This window comes from Coregonus clupeaformis, chromosome 7 (genome assembly GCF_020615455.1).
Source record: "Coregonus clupeaformis isolate EN_2021a chromosome 7, ASM2061545v1, whole genome shotgun sequence".
NCBI classification, from domain to species: Eukaryota; Metazoa; Chordata; class Actinopteri; order Salmoniformes; family Salmonidae; genus Coregonus; species Coregonus clupeaformis.
Window position 1 is genome coordinate 16,467,145 of NC_059198.1, and position 18,875 is coordinate 16,486,019.

General features: G+C 45.3%; 1 protein-coding gene across 6 annotated transcripts in view; it reads left to right on the forward strand.

Moving 5' to 3' along the window:
• asap1b (ArfGAP with SH3 domain, ankyrin repeat and PH domain 1b) overlaps positions 1-18,875 on the forward strand; it is an 86,246-nt gene that overhangs the window by 54,420 nt on the left and 12,951 nt on the right. For 2 of the 6 annotated variants that reach the window (XM_041881214.2, XM_041881215.2), the window contains 11 exons: positions 749-918; positions 3,041-3,174; positions 3,373-3,464; positions 3,785-3,971; positions 5,492-5,577; positions 6,798-6,913; positions 7,547-7,614; positions 8,128-8,235; positions 9,117-9,348; positions 11,873-11,941; positions 12,742-12,879. In XM_041881214.2, coding sequence (XP_041737148.1) covers positions 749-918; positions 3,041-3,174; positions 3,373-3,464; positions 3,785-3,971; positions 5,492-5,577; positions 6,798-6,913; positions 7,547-7,614; positions 8,128-8,235; positions 9,117-9,348; positions 11,873-11,941; positions 12,742-12,879 — 1,400 coding nt within the window. The remainder of the gene's footprint in view (positions 1-748; positions 919-3,040; positions 3,175-3,372; positions 3,465-3,784; positions 3,972-5,491; positions 5,578-6,797; positions 6,914-7,546; positions 7,615-8,127; positions 8,236-9,116; positions 9,349-11,872; positions 11,942-12,741; positions 12,880-18,875) is intronic. The other 4 variants (XM_041881218.2, XM_041881219.2, XM_041881216.2 and 1 more) reach the window with 3 other exon arrangements.

Consider the following 18,875-nt stretch of genomic DNA (forward strand, 5'->3'; position numbering starts at 1 on the left):
AAACATTTATCACTTGACAATATAGCATCCCTGCATTACGCTCACCCTTAAAGACACACATATCTCTGCATACCGTTGTCTAATTTCTTGTTATTTCTCACTCGCTCACTCGCACTCACCTGTGCTGTGTCCTGTGCTAGTCTAACTAGCAGTCTAATGGCAGAGTGAGCTGTGCTGTACTGTTCTGTGCTGAACAACAGTAGCCACCGACTCATGTTTGATTGGCAGTTACTTCCTGCTAATTCATGCGTGTGTGCGTGGCGATTGTCCAGATGTGTTGGTTTGAATGTCATGAGAGGGTATCTGGGGCTGCTGGCTGGTTAGATAGGGTTGTGTATTGTACAGTACACTACAGTATGTGGTTGACACTGTAGGCAAATGTAGGTCCCAGGTAGGGTGAATGCAAAGTAGCTGTCAAGATGTCAATGTAACGCAGTATACAGTTATATTAATACATAGAGTATAGATATAGATAGCGTCAGATGGAGTTGGAGTTGTCCCATCTGATGTGATTTGATTTGACCATTCAAAATACATAAAATGGCAACAGACACAAATACCAAAATTGTCAAGGATAAAGAGACTAATTTCCATTGTGGTTCCCTTTGCTAAAATTCTCTACCTAAGAGGCTTATACACAGAGATCTTATGATACATACTTCTTTATGTAGTTCAATGCTTGTACATGTTGAAAACACCCTTGCTTTGTAATAACTTGTTTTCTCTATTGTCTCTGTGTCGTGTGTAGCTGGATCTCTGTGCTATCCAACAGTAAGGAGGAAGCTCTGAACATGGCCTTCCGCGGAGAAGAGGACGGAGTAGGAGGAGAGGATGGCCTGGAGGACCTGACCAAAGCCATCATAGAGGAGGTGCTGCGCATGCCTGGCAATGAAGTCTGCTGTGACTGTGGCGCTGCAGGTACATATAGTATGACATCTATGGGTGCACGTGTGTGTGGTTCCTGGGACATACACAACCTCTATGGTTTTCCAAGGGACTCTCACATTCTAGATTGTCCACTATACCACTACTTTGAGCTTACTCACCATTCACCTTGTCATGGGAGAAGACAACGACACCTTTGCTTCAGCATTTTATCTCGCCCTTGAACTCACTCATCCCAATAGAACTCACACATCCCTATAGAACTCACACATCCCCATAGAACTCACACATCCCCATATAACTCACACATCCCCATAGAACTCACACATCCCCATAGAACTCACACATCCCTATAGAACTCACACATCCCCATAGAACTCACACATCCCCATAGAACTCACACATCCCCATAGAACTCACACATCCCAATAGAACTCACACATCCCAATAGAACTCACACATCCCCATAGAACTCACACATCCCAATAGAACTCACACATCCCCATAGAACTCACACATCCCCATAGAACTCACACATCCCCATAGAACTCACACATCCCAATAGAACTCACACATCCCCATAGAACTCACACATCCCTATAGAACTCACACATCCCCAACCATCATCAAGGTTGTCCCTCAGAAATCCCTGCTCAGCCCAACATTGATCCACTCTTCTGCACTGTCATGGCTGCTCCCCATCTCCCTCAGTAGTTAGGGATATTCTATGCAGCCCTCCTGCAATGTCACCGTTAACCAAACAAGCAGCAAAGCAGCACCAGGAGCCTTCTCTGTATTCAGGATGTAACAGTGGTGTTGGTCCTTTCTGGCCCTCTGACTTGATCCTCCCCTGCTGTAAAAACAGAGACTCAGCACTCCCCAAGCAGAGACACCCTGGCCCTCTGACTCCCCCAATACACACACACACTGTCAGCATAAACACACAGAGAGCACTGAGGAGAGTGCAGGCCGCTAGCGAATAAAAAAATACCGGTTTGTTGCGACAACGTCATTATGTTACATAATTCATACACACAGACACAGTTTAGCTGATTTCCCCTCTATGGAGTGAGTTTATTTAACACGTTGATAATGTGCTAGTGTACTGCAGGCTTATTTAGGGTGCTCCTTCGGCTGATCCTGTCTAAAATACAGCTCTCTAGAGGAGTATTAGTGCCAAATATTTTGCAGCTCTAGAGCTCTCACCCCACCCTGAGCTTCCTGTCTTCTCTATGGTCATCTATTGCCTCTATTGCCATCCTGCATGTGACTCATTGGTGTTTGGCCGCCTCTGAAACCATTCCACCCGAGTCCGTCCGGCACAGACCTGTCAAATCCAGACACGCTAGTTAGCCTAACAGCTAACAGCACTCAGCCATCTGTAAAGATAGTGTGTTTACATCTGCGTAGCTGCGTAGGGCTCTCAGGCTTGATATCAGGCTGGGTTTAAGCCTCCTTAAATTGCATCACTCATGCTTGGCTGTGGTGTCAGTCACTGTAGCAGTTTACAGTGAAGAGCCCAAAGCCTCTCTAGCCTTCCACCACATGGCTCTGCTGTCAGAGCATGTACAGGCATTCAGTTTGACACAGAATGATGCAATGTTTTCTAGTTGCTGGGCTCTGGTAGTCCAGTCGGTGTGGTTGGTGGGTCTGATGCTGCCGAGGCCCTCTAGTGGTGTGTGCTGTGCATTGCCGCTGCTCACGTTGATGTGATGGTGGACCTGGGTTGTATTCACTAGTGCACACCGTAGCAAAACGTTTTGCAACAAACATTTCTTATACATTCAGTTTGTCCCTCCCTGTTTCAGTCAGGTTTCTTTCGTTTGGTGCCTAGTGAATACGACCATGAAACAAATTGTCAGCTTATACATTGTCAGTGAATACAAACACGGCACAATGCAAGTGTTCAGATGGAAAATTAAACCCCCTTGTGTTCAGCATTATCGTTCTGGATTTCAATTGTAAATTGTATATTTGTGGTAGTACTTTGAAAAAACATAATGTTATATTTGGAGCCAAAACAGCTGTGCACTAAACTGTGAATTCCAGACAGATTTTTGTGGTTTTGTAGCCAAGACGCCTCTCCGCAAGCCAATGCGCCACAAAATGGCTGCTCTCTAACCTGAGTATATTGTAATGTTGTCTGTGCCCTTAGATCCAAAATGGCTGTCCACTAACCTGGGCATCCTGACCTGCATCGAGTGCTCTGGCATCCACCGGGAGATGGGAGTTCACATCTCACGCATCCAATCCATGGAGCTAGATAAGCTAGGCACCTCTGAACTCTTGGTGAGTGAAAAAAGAAATACATTTGGTGAACATTATATTGAGTTATTTTCACAGTAGATCAACATGCAAAATAGATTCAAAAACAGGATATAAATAAATAAATCTTGATTACGCCGTGATTGTTATGATGGCAATTAGAGCAAAGTGTTTCTAACGAGCATCTTGACATTCATATGAGACTTGATATGTCCTTCACAGCTGGCTAAGAACGTAGGGAACAGTAGTTTCAATGAAATAATGGAGGGGAACCTTCCTTGTCCCTCACCGAAACCCACTCCTTCAAGTGACATGTAAGTACTCAGCGTCATCAACAACTACATGAACTTCTTAGAAACTCCATAGAAATGTTACCTCACTTTCACTTATCACTTGACATCACTGGAAGCATAATCAGGTGTATGTTTGAGCTTATGCAGGTAGATGTGTCTGGCAGGAAAAGCCACAAATAAATAGAACACTAGAATGGACATTGGCATCCTAGCAACATGACTAAAAATCAGCCATCTTGGTCAGGAAAACGTTCATGCTAGAAACTGAATGAAAGGATCTCTATAGGAAAAACTATCCACACAACCATCTCCTTATTCTCCCGCCTCTCTCCCTCCTACAGGACAGTGAGGAAGGAGTTCATCAATGCTAAGTATGTGGACCACAAGTTTGCACGGAAGACCTGTACCTCCTCGGCAGCTAAGACCATTGAGCTGTGTGAGGCGGTCAAGTCCAGGGACCTGCTGTCTCTCATCCAGGTGTATGCTGAGGGGGTGGAGCTAATGGAGCCACTGCCCGAGGGTGGACAAGTGAGTCTGACCTCTGATGTCACAGGCCCTGGACTGTATTATTATCTCATCTCACCTGATCAGGGCCCATATTCATAAAGCATCTCATAGGATTGCTGGTGTAGGATCAGGTCCCCCTGTCCTTGTAATCTTATTCATTATGATCCAAAAGTTAAAACTGATCCTAAGTCAGCATTCATACCCTGACGCTTTGATGAATATGGGCCCTGATCTGGTATGGGGGGTCTGGTTTTACAATATGAGCAGAAGTGTACTGTTTCATAGGGAAATACTAGGTTCTACTGAGTCTGTAAGGAGGCTGTACTGTACATGGGCAAAGTAATGAACAGTCCACAGAGAAAAACAGAGTTTTTACTACTGGGCAATGTTGGACAAGACAACAATGCCCAAACGAGAAAAGTGACTCAGTTAAGCTATCACTACTGCCACCCACTAAACGTTGAACCACGTAGCACTGCAGTGTGCTCTCAGAAGTAGTCCATAGGGAATAGTGGCCAGGGATGAGTCACTGACTCTGTTTGAAAGCAGGCAGAGCTTCTAGCCCAGGCTGACTCACTGATATCTAATGCAATCCTGGCTGTGAGAGGCTGCATCCCAGGGCTCTGGTCAAAAGTAGTGCATTATAATATGGTTCCTTTTGGGATGCTGGTTGAGTGTCCCCAGCAGACAGCACATATCATTTACATTTTACATTTTAGTCATTTAGCAGACGCTCTTATCCAGAGCGACTTACAGTTAGTGAATACATTCTTTTTTTTAAATATTTTTTATTTTTTATACTGGCCCCCGGTGGGAAACGAACCCACAACCCTGGCGTTGCAAACGCCATGCTCTATCAACTGAGCTACATCCCTGCCGGCCATTCCCTCCCCTACCCTGGACGACGCTGGGCCAATTGTACGCCGCCCATGAGTCTCCCGGTCACGGCCGGCTGCGACAGAGCCTGGATTCAAACCAGGATCTCTAGTGGCACAGTTAGCACTGCGATGCAGTGCCTTAGACCACTGCGCCACTCAGGACCCAGAGCCGCAGACAGTGAGGGTGTGACAGGAATACATGACAAAGTAGCCCCTCCCTCTTCCCAAACGGATACCCTGCTTCTCTGGTTGACTCATAGTAATTGGTATTGCGTGTGTCACTGTGTGCACACTCTTCCCAATAAGTCTCCATACTTGGGACTCGCAGAGATAAATCAGCGATGTAACTACCAGTCATTTTCAATTAGAGGAGACACAAGGAGACACGCAATGACATGCATAATGTTTGAAGGATACACCCACCAAGGAAGATCTCAACGACTTGATGGCTGATTATCTCGGCAAGTGTGAGTTCAATCACGACCAGTGAGGTGGTGGTGGTGGCCTTTGTTCATAGGGGGGGGGGGACAAGCTATTTTTAGGAGCCATTTTGTTGACTGCAGCCTCTTTAAATGCTGAGAGAGAGTGTAGAATGGATGCTGCCTGCTGTTCTCCCCATGTAGAAAGTCTCATGTTTTTGTTGTGTGTGATCGCCCCCTTCAGGAGGCCGGAGAGACTGCGCTCCACTACTCTGTGCGCACCGCCGACCAGACCTCACTGCACCTGGTGGACTTCCTTGTACAAAACAGGTAAAATGACCAAATAAGGCCCTGTCAATAAAGTGAAGATATGCATATTATGCCATACAGGCTACCATAGCATTGGGCTAATGTGAAATGGGATTTTAAATGCAGTGAAAGCACAGACTTCATAAGCTGTTGTGCCCATATACTAAAAAACATAACAGAATATTATAAATAAGTACTATTTCCACCATTTGGTCATGTAAATTGATGTGTTAAATGTGAGGTTTCGATGGAATAGCTTCATGAAAGACAGTGTTCTCTTCTCATCTCTCCACCACTGCAAGAGGAAGATGAGCAGACTAGAGCTCAGCACAGCTTAGATTCCCACAAGGCAAACAGAACTGGGTCAGGCAGCCACTTGTTCTCCGCCTTAATTTATTCATCAGTCTTTTCAATTGTTTGCTCCCTGCCTCGCTGCACCTCAGGCAGACCGTTACCGGGAAATGGGGGCTCCTCATTAATTAATAGGTCCACCTTCATGATTTCATGCTTACACTTGGTAATTGGGCTAATTGTTTTCCATTCAGGGATAGGAGGAGATGAAATGAGGACCAACCACTTACCAGTCAACATCTTAGTGTGACTGAAGTACACCTTCCTAATATTGAGTTGCACCCCCTTTTGCCCTCAGAACAGCCTCAATTCGTCAGGGCATGGACTCAACAAGGTGTCGAAAGCGTTCCACAGGGATGCTGGCCCATGTTGACTTCAATGCTTCCCACAGTTGTGCCAAATTGTCTGGATGTCCTTTGGGTGGTAGACCATTCTTGAAACACACAGGAAACTGTTGAGCGTGAAAAACTCAGCAGCGCTGCAGTTCTCAACACACTTAAACCGGTGCGCCTGGCACCTACTGCCATGCCCCGTTCAAAGGCACTTAAATATTTTGTCTTGCCCATTCACCCTCTGAATGGCACACATACACAATATATGTCTCAATTGTCCCAAGGCTTAAAAATCCTTCTTAAACCTGTCTCCTCCCCTTTATATACACTGATTGAAGTGGATTTAACAGGTGACATCAATAAGGGATCATAGCTTTCACATGGATTCACCTGGTCAGTCTGTCATGGAAAGAGCAGGTGTTTCTAATGTTTTGTACACTCTGTGTATATTTTGTCAGCCGTAGTGAAAAATAGGTATTAAAGCAGTATGTGTGATCAAAGCGTGAATGATAATGTGACACCTTTTACCTCTGGGGTGTGACCCGTGACATGTCACAGTGGGAACCTGGATAAGCAGACCGAGTGGGGAAACACTGCCCTGCACTACTGCTGCATGTACGAGAAACACCAATGCCTCAAACTACTGCTGAGGGGCAAACCAGCCACTGACATCAGTGAGTAACACACACACACACACATATATGTGGTCCTCTGTAGCTCAGCTGGTAGAGCACGGCGCTTGTAACGCCAAGGTAGTGGGTTCGATCCCCGGGACCACCCATACACAAAAATGTATGCACGCATGACTGTAAGTCGCTTTGGATAAAAGCGTCTGCTAAATGGCATATTATTATTTATTATTACATACTCATATGTAAATGTATCAGACTTGGTTATGTTAACATGCCTGTTCTGTTTTTGGCTAATCAAAATTGTGTTTTCTACCACAGGATGGCTCGTGTTAATGGCTGGAGCGGAATTAGTGGAATGGTAACAAATACATTAAACACATGATTTCCATGTGTTTGATGCCATTCCATTGCTCTGTTCCAGCCATTATTATTTACATTTACATTTAAGTCATTTAGCAGACGCTCTTATCCAGAGCGACTTACAGGAGCAATTAGGGTTAAGTGCCTTGCTCAAGGGCACATCGACAGATTTTTCACCTAGTCGGCTCGGGGATTAGAACCAGAGACCTTTCGGTTACTGGCACAACGCTCTTAACCACAGCAGCCTCCACTGTTTTATACACATCGATGGAATGTATGCGTCTAGTGTAACCAATATCATGCCTGTTCTTTTAGCCAATCAGAATGGTGAGACGGCGCTGGATATTGCCAGGCGTATGAAGAACAGTCAGTGTGAGGAGGCAGTAAGTATCTCACTGTGAACATGAGCCAATATGCTCCATAACCACTATATGTTTGGCTATTAATTGCATGAATTGATAGCAATATTTAAAGATGCAATCCTGTTCTTTGTTGAAGTAGCATCCACACAATATCTGATGATGTAGCAGCACAGTAGATAGTCTAGATCGAAGGGACTTGTTGACCAGCACATCTTTGGACACTAGATGGCAGCAGCCAAAGGCCTACCCAGGCTTCTAGTGACTTCAGAGAGGAAACCATTACTGATGTATGGTTACTATTTGCACACAGAAAACTAAGTTGGTGCTTTACCATCAGTGATATTATGGCATGTTTTGCACATCAAAATAAAGGAGGACAACAATCTAATTCATGTTGGAGGTATTCATTGTGGTAGATTGTTCGTTATGACTTGCTTTGTGGGATATAATCACTGTGTGTTAATTTGTATGTCCTCTGTATTTCATTGTTTCATTGTGGATCCAAATGAAGTAATCAACATTTGTGTTCCCCAGCTGGTGCAGGCTGCAGCGGGGAAGTATTACCCTCATGTCCACGTGGAGTATGAGTGGAGCTTGAGGCTGGACGAGCTGGACGAGAGCGATGATGATCTCGATGACAAGGTCAGACTGGGACTGCAGGTTCACACATCTGGACAGAGAACACAACTTGAAATCCATGTGCAAATACTCTATATATACAAAAGTATGTGGACACCCCTTCAAATTAGAGGATTCGGCTATTTCAGCCACACCCGTTGCTGACAGGTGTATATAATCGAGCACACCGCCATGCAATCTCCATAGACAAACATTGGCAGTAGAATGGCCTTACTGAAGAGCTCAGTGACTTTCAACGTGGCACCGTCATAGGATGCCACCTTTCCAACAAGTCAGTTTGTCAAATATCTGCCCTGCTAGAGCTGCCCCGGTCAACTGTAAGTGCTGTTATTGTAAAGTGGAAATGTCTAGAAGCAACAATGGCTCAGCCACGAAGTGGTAAGCCACACAAGCTCACGCACGTAGCGTGTAAAAATCGTCTGTCCTCGCTTGCAACACTCACTACCACGTTCCAAACTGCCTCCGGAAACAACGTCAGCACAAGAACTGTTCGTCAGGAGCTTAATGAAATGGGTTTCCATGGCCAAGCAGCCATGGTTTGTCAAGATAGGTATGGAAGAACTTGACTGGCCTGCACAGAGCCCTGACCTCAACCCCATCAAACACCTTTGGGATGAATTGGAACACTGACTGTGAGCCAGGCCTAATCAACCAACATCAGTGCCCGACCTCACTAATGCGCTTGTGGCTGAATGGAAGCAAGTCCCTGCAGCAATGTTCCAACAGCTAGTGGAAAGCCTTCCCAGAAGAGTGGAGGCTGTTATAGCAGCAAAGGGGGGACCAACTCCATATTAATGCCCATGATTTTGGAATGAAATGTCAAAGTTCCTAAGTTGACACTCTTCCAAGTTGACACTTGTCTCTCTCTCCCTCTCTGTCTGCAGCCTAGTCCCATAAAGAAGGACCGTTCCCCGCGCCCCCAGAGTTTCTGCCACTCGTCCAGCCTGTCTCCCCATGACAAGCTGTCTCTGCCGGGCTTCATCAGCCACCGGGACAAACAGCAGCGCATGTCTTACAGCGCCTTCACCAACCAGATGTACTCCGCCTCCACCGACCTCACTTCCTCTTCCCCCGTGGCCGATGCCCCCCCTCTGCCCCCCAGGAACCAGGGCAAAGGTGAGACCTGGTTGTGATTGGCCAGGGTCCAGACTTTTATCAGTGTAGGATGAAGTTGCCTCTAGACACTGATCAGAGGTCAGTTTTGTATTTTCCCCACTAATGGTTAAGGTGATGATTGGGGAGGGGAAGCTGATCCTAGATCTCTATCTAGGTGAAACTTCTACCTGAAATGCAAATGGCCTAAAGGTTATGTGGCCAGTTGTGGAATGTACATAGGATACATAGTAGTATTGTCTGGTTGACCAGCATTTACAAGTATGGAGAATTTGCATGTACTGGCACATTGTCTCTTATCTCTAACACTGGTACTCAGGAAGAACGCAGTAATAAAGTTTACTGTTTTTCTCTGTTACAAAACATTGTAATCATAACACTAGTTAACCAAGTTGCTGATATGATTAGTATTTTCCTCTCTCTCTCAACCTTACACACACACACACCCTTGAGAGGAATGTAATTTGTCAACACGTCGATCAGAGGGCGGGAAGCGGCTGTCATAAAGACTGCTTACACAAGAAAGGCACCTCCAGCAAAAGGATGGCTTCAGGGCTGCTGGCAGGCGGGAGTGAAGGAGAGAGTGGAGACACACTTAAGTGATAATGCCAGTGAAGCCGGTGTTTGGAGGATACATTGGCACGGGTGTTGTTAGGTCTGAGATGAAGTCGAGGCCAATATATCCTCCAAACACCATGCCAATATATCCTCCAAACACCGGCTTCTCGGGCATTATCACTTTTATACAATGGGTTACCAACATATTAAAAAAATTATTGACATATTTTCATTAAAAACATTATTTTGATTAATGTATTAATACTATTTCATCCTTCCACAAGATATAGTCCCGAAACAAATCTAGGGTTGCTACCCAAGCCGGCTGGCCGATCGTTCTATCGGTTCGGTTGCCAGAGACAAATTCGATCTCCAGCTGTCCCATAGTAATGAACGTGTCGGGAGTCAGTCGTTCAGTCTTTTTGTTCTGTATCTATTTTCGCGACCCAGTTGTTCGTTCTAAATGTTCCATTGCCATACTGGCTGGCAACGTTCTTATCCCTTGCTTGCTAGCTAGTCAACTATGGCTAATTTACAGTCACGTCAAAAAGTTCAGCCAGAATACCAGCAAAGTAGCTGCGTTTGCATTTTTTAAAGCTGTTTTCTAGAGACATTTATTTGGATACATGCATAACAATGAGCAAATGAGGCGCGATTTCGTCTGGCATAGAAAATGTGCTCACTCATCAGGACACTGTTGTTCAGGGGAGCTAGCCAACAACACAGCTAACACAATCACTTCAAACTGAAGCTGGAAAGACTGCAAACTAGCTGTGCTTCGTTTTGTTTAAAAAATAAATAATTGACATTTCTTTGTATATATCCATAAAAATGATGCCTGCCTGTCTGTCTCGTCCCGACTCCCGACACGTTCATTACTATGGGACAGCTGGAGATCGAATTTGAATATTGAAACAATGTTGCAAATGTCGGAGACAGACAGCAAGGTTTATACAAATCTCCCCTGTTGAAAACTAAATGTTAGTCTAAAAGAAATTGAGATAATGTCTAAATGCTTTTTATAGTGGAGATCAAGTTTATAAATTGCTTAGCTGGGCTGATGAGACAGTGGATTGTGCAGTCAGATGGAACAGAGTAAATAGGCATTTTAACATCATAGATTTAGCCGGTGGTAACTTGTGGAATAGACACTGGCTGGAATGCGGTTTTAACCAATCAGCATTCAGGATTAGACCCACCCATTGTATAAAGCCAGATAATACACCAGGCTGTTAATGTTAACGCTTCATTATGGAAATCCAGGGTTGTGTCCCAAATGGCACCCCATGTCCTACATAGTGCAATAGTTCTCTATGGGCCCAGGTCAGAAGTAATGCACTATATAGGGAATAAGGTGCCATTTGGGACGCAGCCCAGGACACATCCTGATCATCAACACTATCTGACAGTACAAACAGACTCCCAGGGGCAAGCAGCACGGTCAGCACAATTATAATGAACCATAACATCCCTCCCGAAGACAGGAGTTAGAACAAAAGCACTCACACCCCAGATTGCTATTCCCTATCCTTGTTACAATACAGTAGGCTACATTGTTGACGCCAATACACTGTTGAGTGGAGCGAAGAGAAACGGCGGTTTCTCTTTACACACAAGAGATGAACAGTTCTCTTTCAGTGGGCATCGGACTGACTTGTTTCCCCTTAGGCATTTCGGTGCAATTTCTCCTCTTTTGCATTTCTTGTCACTAATAAGATTTCATATGGGGGTTTATAGTGGCTTGCGTCTCAAATGGCGCCCTATTCTCTAAATAGTGCACTACTTTTGATCAAGGCCTGCATAGGGCTCTGGTCAAAAGTAGTGCACTACAAAGGGAATAGGGTGTCATTTCAACCGCTGCCAGTGTGTGGGAGAAGCTCTCAGAGCTTGACATACATTCTCTCCCACACTCTTCATCCCTCTTCATCCCTCTCTCTCTCTCTCTTTTTCTCCTTTCTTTCTCTTTCAGCGCCGCACTTGGCATTCCTCGGCTCTCACTCGCACTACGCCACTCTGGCCGGCACTCGACCATACATCAGTGAATATCTTGTTTTTACATTTTCTCCTGCTGTGCCCGCCCATATACTTCTGCTGCCCAGTGGCACTAGTTGCGCTTTACTTCCCATTAAAAATATGGGTGGTGGCGTCTTAAACTTTTAACAATGGCACTGTAAAAGTGTGGTTAATTATACATTTTCTTACACGCAGTTTTATCACGTTTTGTGACGTCGCCACCCCTGAGCTGTAAAGTGCTATCATACCTTATGTAGATTGTGTCCCAAATGGCACCCTATTCCCTATATAGTGCTCTAATTTTGATCAGAGCCCTATGGGATCTAACAGTAGTGCACTATATAGGATATAGGGTTCCATTTTTGGATGCAGTCTGACTCTCCTCTCTGACTGGCTGAGTTCTCTATTAGCCACAATCTTATAGCATGTTTCCAGGCTTACACACAGCTGGGAATAGGACTAGCTGCTTTGGGTTAACTTTACTGTAGGTCCAGAAGTCTCAGGAGCATGTACACCCACCCCAAAATATACACAAAACGACACATACACAATACACACACATAGTTCTGTGTCCATCTTCTCTGTATTCCTATCTGGGCGTTTCTCTGTTCACTGGGAGGTTGTGTTTTACCTGTATTGATGTTGTGTTAACAAATCTCCCCCACATTGTCCAACAATTGTGTTGAACCCAGTCTCGATGGCAAGAAACCTTCCTCTCATCTACCCTCCCCTCTCAAGCCCCTCCCCTTCCTCTTGGTATCACAGGTGACAGAATGAATGATGCCTGTCCCTTCACTGCATGTTTGTATGTTGTCACTCCTCCAGCTCCTCCCTCCACCCTCATCCCCGGAGGCAGCTCCACCCTGTCCAAGAAGAGGCCTCCGCCCCCTCCCCCCGGGCACAAACGCACCCTGTCTGACCCGCCCAGCCCGCTTTCCCACAGTAGAGGGGGCATTTACGTGGGTGAGTCCTCCCTCGGTGGGCCAGACCCAAGCAGACACATCTGAATACTGCTTGGTCGTCTTTATTAGCAAAGGACATGATCCTTAATAACATTAAAGTCTCTGGTCCTGGACAGTTGTAGTGTGTGCAGGCTTTTGGTCCAGCCCAGCACTAACACACATGATTGAACTAAGGTCAGTCTAAATGCCTACCTACACTGAGGCCCTACAGGACCAGAGTTACCCATCTCTGGCCTAGTATTGAGTGGGTTTCCGACCAGGTCTTCCCCATGACCAGAGTGTCAGTGCTGTTCATGAATGACAGACACATCCTGGTCATTTTATGGTGTGATGGCAATGACACAGACACATCCTGGTCATTTTGGAGGGTGATGGTAATCCTGTGTAAATGTATATGTTAGTGTTGGATGTCAGATCATTATTTTTGTCATCATTTTGTCTCGTCTGTGATGTTTTTTGTATTGTGAAATACAAACACATTCTTACAGTCTCATCTAACAGTGGCCTCAACAGCATTAGTATAGAATAAAATGTAGATTATTAGCTGAATAATACTACACTGAACAAAAATCTAAACGCAACAATAAAGTGTTGGTCCCATGTTTCAAGAGCTGAAATAAAAGTTCCCTGAAATTTTCAATACGCACAAAAAGCTTATTTCTCTCAATGTCTTTAAATCCCTGCTAGTGAGCATTTATCCTTTGCCAAGATAATCCATCCAACTGCCAGGTGTGGCATATCAAGAAGCTGACTAAACAGCATGATCATTGCACAGGTGCACCTTGTGCTGGGGAACACAATGCCACAGATGTCTCAAGTTTTGAGCGAGCGTGCAATTGGCATGCTGACTGCAGGAATGTCCACCAGAGCTGTTGCCAGATAATTGAATATTAATTTCTCTACCATAAGCCATTTTAGAGAATTTGGTAGTACGTCCAACCGGCCTGACAACCGCAGATCACGTGTAACCATGCCAGCCCAGGACCTCCACATCCTGCTTCCTCACCTGCGGGATCGTCTGAGATCAGCCACCCGGACAGCTGATGAAACTGTGGGTTTGCACAACCAAAGAATTTCTGCACAAACTGTCAGAAACAGTCTCAGGGAAGCTCATCCGCGTGCTTGTCGTCACCAGGGTCTTGACCTGACTGCAGTTCAGCGTCGTAACTGACTTCAGTGAGCAAATGCTCACCTTCGATGGCCACTGGCACGCTGGCGAAATGTGCTCTTCACAGATGAATCCCGGTTTCAACTGTCATGTGGGCGAGCGGTTTGCTGATGTCAACGTTGTGAGCAGAGTGCCCCATGGTGGCGGTGGGGTTATGGTATGGGCTGGCATAAGCTACGGACAACACAATTGCATTTTATCAATGGCAATTTGAATGCACAGAGATACCGTGACGAGATCCTGAGGCCCATTGTCGTGACATTCAACCGCCTCCATGTCATGTTTCAGCATGATAATGCACGGCCCCATGTCACAAGGATCTGTACACAATTACTGCAATTCCATGGCCTGCATACTCAACAGACATGTCACCCATTGAGCATGTTTGGGATCCTCTGGATCGACGTGTACGACAGCGTGTTCCAGTTCTCGCCAATATCCAGCAACTTCGCACAGCCATTGAAGACTGGGACAACATTCAACAGGCCACAATCAACAGCCTGATCAACTCTATGCGAAGGAGATGTGTCGCGCTGCATGAGGCAAATGGTGCTCACACCAGATACTGACTGGTTTTCTGATCCACGCCCCTACTTCTTTTTTTTATAAGGTACACTACATGACCAAAAGTATGTGGACACCTGCTCGTCAAACATCTCAATCCAAAATCATGGGCAGTAATATGGAGTTGGTCCCCCCTTTGCTGCTATAACAGCCTCCACTCTTCTGGGAAGGCCTTCCACTAGATGTTGGAACATTGCTGCGGGGACTTGCTTCCATTCAGCCACAAGAGCATTAGTGAGGTTGGGCACTGATGTTGGGTGATTAGGCCTGGGTCGCAGTCAGCGTTCCAATTCATCCCAAAGATGTTCAATGGGGTTGAGGTCAGGGCTCTGTGCAGGCTAGTCAAGTTCTTCCATAACGATCTCGACAAACAATTTCTGTATGGACCTCGCTTTGTGCACGGGGGCATTGTCATACTGAAACAGGAAAGGGCCTTCCCCAAACTGTTTCCACAAAGTTGGAAGCACAGAATCGTCTAGAATGTCACTGTATGCTGTAGCGTTAAGATTTCCCTTCACTGGAACTAAGGGGCCTAGCCCGAACCATGAAAAACAGCCCCAATCATTATTCTTCCTCCATCAAACTGTACAGTTGGCACTATGCATTGGGGCAGGTAGCGCTCACCTGGCATCCGCCAAACCCAGATTAGTCTGTCGGACTGACAGATGGTGAAGCGTGATTCATCACTCTAGAGAACGCGTTTCCACTGCTCCAGAGTCCAATGGCGGCGAGCTTTACACCACTCCAGCCGACGCTTGGCATTGCGCATGGTGATCTTAGGCTTGTGTGCGGCTGCTCGGCCATGGAAACCCATTTCATGAAACTCCAGACCAACAGTTATTGTGCTGACGTTGCTTCCAGAGGCAGTTTGGAACTCGTTAGTGAGTGTTGCAACTGAGGACAGACGGCTGAGCCGTTGTTGCTCCTAGACGTTTCTACTTCACAATAACAGCACTTGAACAGGGCAGCTCTAGCAGGGCAGAAATTTGACGAACTGACTTGTTGGAAAGGTAGCATCCTATGACGGTGCCACGTTGAAGGTCACTGAGCTCTTCAGTAAGGCCAATCTACTGCCAATGTTTGTCTATGGAGATTGCATGGCTGTGTGCTCGATTGTATACACCTGTCAGCAACGGGTATGGCTGAAATAGCCAAATCCACTCATTTGAAGGGGTGTCCACATACCTTTCTATATATAGTGTATCTGTGACCAACATATACATATCTGTATTCCCAGATATGAAATCCATAGATTAGGGTCTAATGAATTTTTCAATTGACAGATTTTCTTATATGAACTGTAACTCAGTAAAATCTTTATCTTTGACATACCTCCTATAGTCCATAATGGTAGCTAATGGAAAACTCAGCCTGACATCTCCCTCCCTTACCCTTTTCTACTATAATGTACAGAATATATATATATGTATATGTGTGTGTATATTTATATATATTATACGGTACCAGTCAAAAGTTTGGACACACCTACTCCTTCAAGGGTTAGGGTTAGGGTTAACCCTAACCCTAACCCTTTATTTTTACTATTTCCTACATTGTAGAATAATAGTGAAGATATCAAAACTTTGAAATAACACATATGGAATCATGTAGTAACCAAAAAAGTGTTAACCAAATCAAAATATATTTTATATTTGAGATTCTTCAAATAGCCACCCTTTGCCTTGATGACAGCTTTGCACACTCTTGGCATTCTCTCAACCAGCTTCACCTGGACTGCTTTTCCAACAGTCTTGAAGGAGTTCCCACATATGCTGAGCACTTGTTGGCTGCTTTTCCTTCACTCTGCCGTCCGACTCATCCCAAACCATCTCAATTGGCTTGAGGTCGGGTGATTGTGGAGGCCAGGTCATCTGATGCAGCACTTCATCACTCTCCTTACACAGCCTGGAGGTGTGTTAGGTCATTGTCCTGTTGAAAAACTAATGATAGTCTCACTAAGCCCAAACCAGATGGAATGGCGTATCGCTACAGAATGCTGTGGTAGCCATGCTGGTTAACTGTGTCTTGAATTCTAAATCAATCACAGATAGTGTCACCAGCAAAGCACCCCCACACCATAACACCTTCTCCTCCATGCTTTACGGTGGGAACTACACATGCGGAGATAATCTGTTCACCCACAAAGCCACAGCGGTTTGAACCAAAAATCTCAAATTTGGACTCCAGACCAAAGGACACATTTCCACCGGTCTAATGTCCATTGCTTGTGTTTCTTGGCCCAAACAGGTCTCTTCTTCTTATTGGTGTCCTTTAGTAGTGGTTTCTTTACAGCATTTCGACCATGAAGGCCTGATTCACACAGTCCCCTCTGAACAGTTGATGTTGACATGTGTCTGTTACTTGAACTCTGTGAAGCATTTATTTGGGCTACAATTTCTGAGGCTGGTAACTCTAATGAACTTATCCTCTGCAGCAGAGGTTCAGTGGCTTGCGAAAGTATTCACCCCCCTTGGCATTTTTCCTATTTTGTTCCCTTACAACCTGGAATTAAAATTGATTTTTGGGGGGGTTTGTATCATTTGACTTACACAACATGCCTACCACTTTGAAGATGCAAAACAAGAAATAAGACAAAAAAACTGAACTTGAGCGTGCATAACTATTCACCCCTCCAAAGTCAACACTTTGTAGAGCCACCTTTTGCAGCAATTACAGCTGCAAGTCTCTTGGGGTACAGTGAGGGAAAAAAGTATTTGATCCCCTGCTGATTTTGTACGTTTGCCCACTGACAAAGACATGATCAGTCTATAATTTTAATGGTAGGTTTATTTGAACAGTGAGAGACAGAATAACCACAAAAAAATCCACAAAAACTTATGTCAAAAATGTTATAAATTGATTTGCATTTTAATGAGGGAAATAAGTATTTGACCCCTCTGCAAAACATGACTTAGTACTTGGTGGCAAAACCCTTGTTGGCAATCACAGAGGTCAGACGTTTCTTGTAGTTGGCCACCAGGTTTGCACACATCTCAGGAGGGATTTTGTCCCACTCCTCTTTGCAGATCTTCTCCAAGTCATTAAGGTTTCAAGGCTGACGTTTGGCAACTCGAACCTTCAGCTCCCTCCACAGATTTTATATGGGATTAAGGTCTGGAGACTGGCTAGGCCACTCCAGGACCTTAATGTGCTTTTTCTTGAGCCACTCCTTTGTTGCCTTGGCCGTGTGTTTTGGGTCATTGTCATTCTGGAATACCCATCCACGACCCATTTTCAATGCCCTGGCTGAGGGAAGGAGGTTCTCACCCAAGAATTGACGGTACATGGACCCGTCCATCGTCCCTTTGATGCGGTGAAGTTGTCCTGTCCCCTTAGCAGAAAAACACTCCCAAAGCATAATGTTTCCACCTCCATGTTTGACGGTGGGGATGGTGCTCTTGGGGTCATAGGCAGCATTCCTCCTCCTCCAAACACGGCGAGTTGAGTTGATATCGAAGAGCTCGATTTTGGTCTCATCTGACCACAACACTTTCACCCAGTTATCCTCTGAATCATTCAGATGTTCATTGGCAAACTTCAGACGGCCCTGTATATGGGCTTTCTTGAGCAGGGGGACCTTGCGGGCGCTGCAGGATTTCAGTCCTTCACGGCGTAGTGTGTTACCAATTGTTTTCTTGGTGACTATGGTCCCAGCTGCCTTGAGGTCATTGACAAGATCCTCCCGTGTAGTTCTGGGCTGATTCCTCACCGTTCTCATGATCATGCAACTCCACGAGGTGAGATCTTGCATGGAGCCCCAGGCCGAGGGAGATTGACAGTTATTTTGTGTTTCTTCCATTTGCGAATAATCGCACCAACTGTTGTCACCTTCTCACCAAGCTGCTTGGCGATGGTCTTGTAGCCCATTCCAGCCTTGTGGCAGCCGGGGGCGGCAGGTAGCTTAGTGGGTAAGAGCGTTGTGCCAGTAACCGAAAGGTCGCTGGTTCTAATCCCCGAGCCGACTAGGTGAAAAATCTGTTGATGTGCCCTTAAGCAAGGCACTTAACCCTAATTGCTCCTGTAAGTCGCTCTGGATAAGAGCGTCTGCTAAATAAATAATAATAATAATAATAATAATAATTGTGTAGGTCTACAATCTTGTCCCTGACATCCTTGGAGAGCTCTTTGGTCTTGGCCATGGTGGAGAGTTTGGAATCTGATTGATTGATTGCTTCTGTGGACAGGTGTCTTTTATATAGGTAACAAGCTGAGATTAGTAGCACTCCCTTTAAGAGTGTGCTCTTAATCTCAGCTCGTTACCTGTA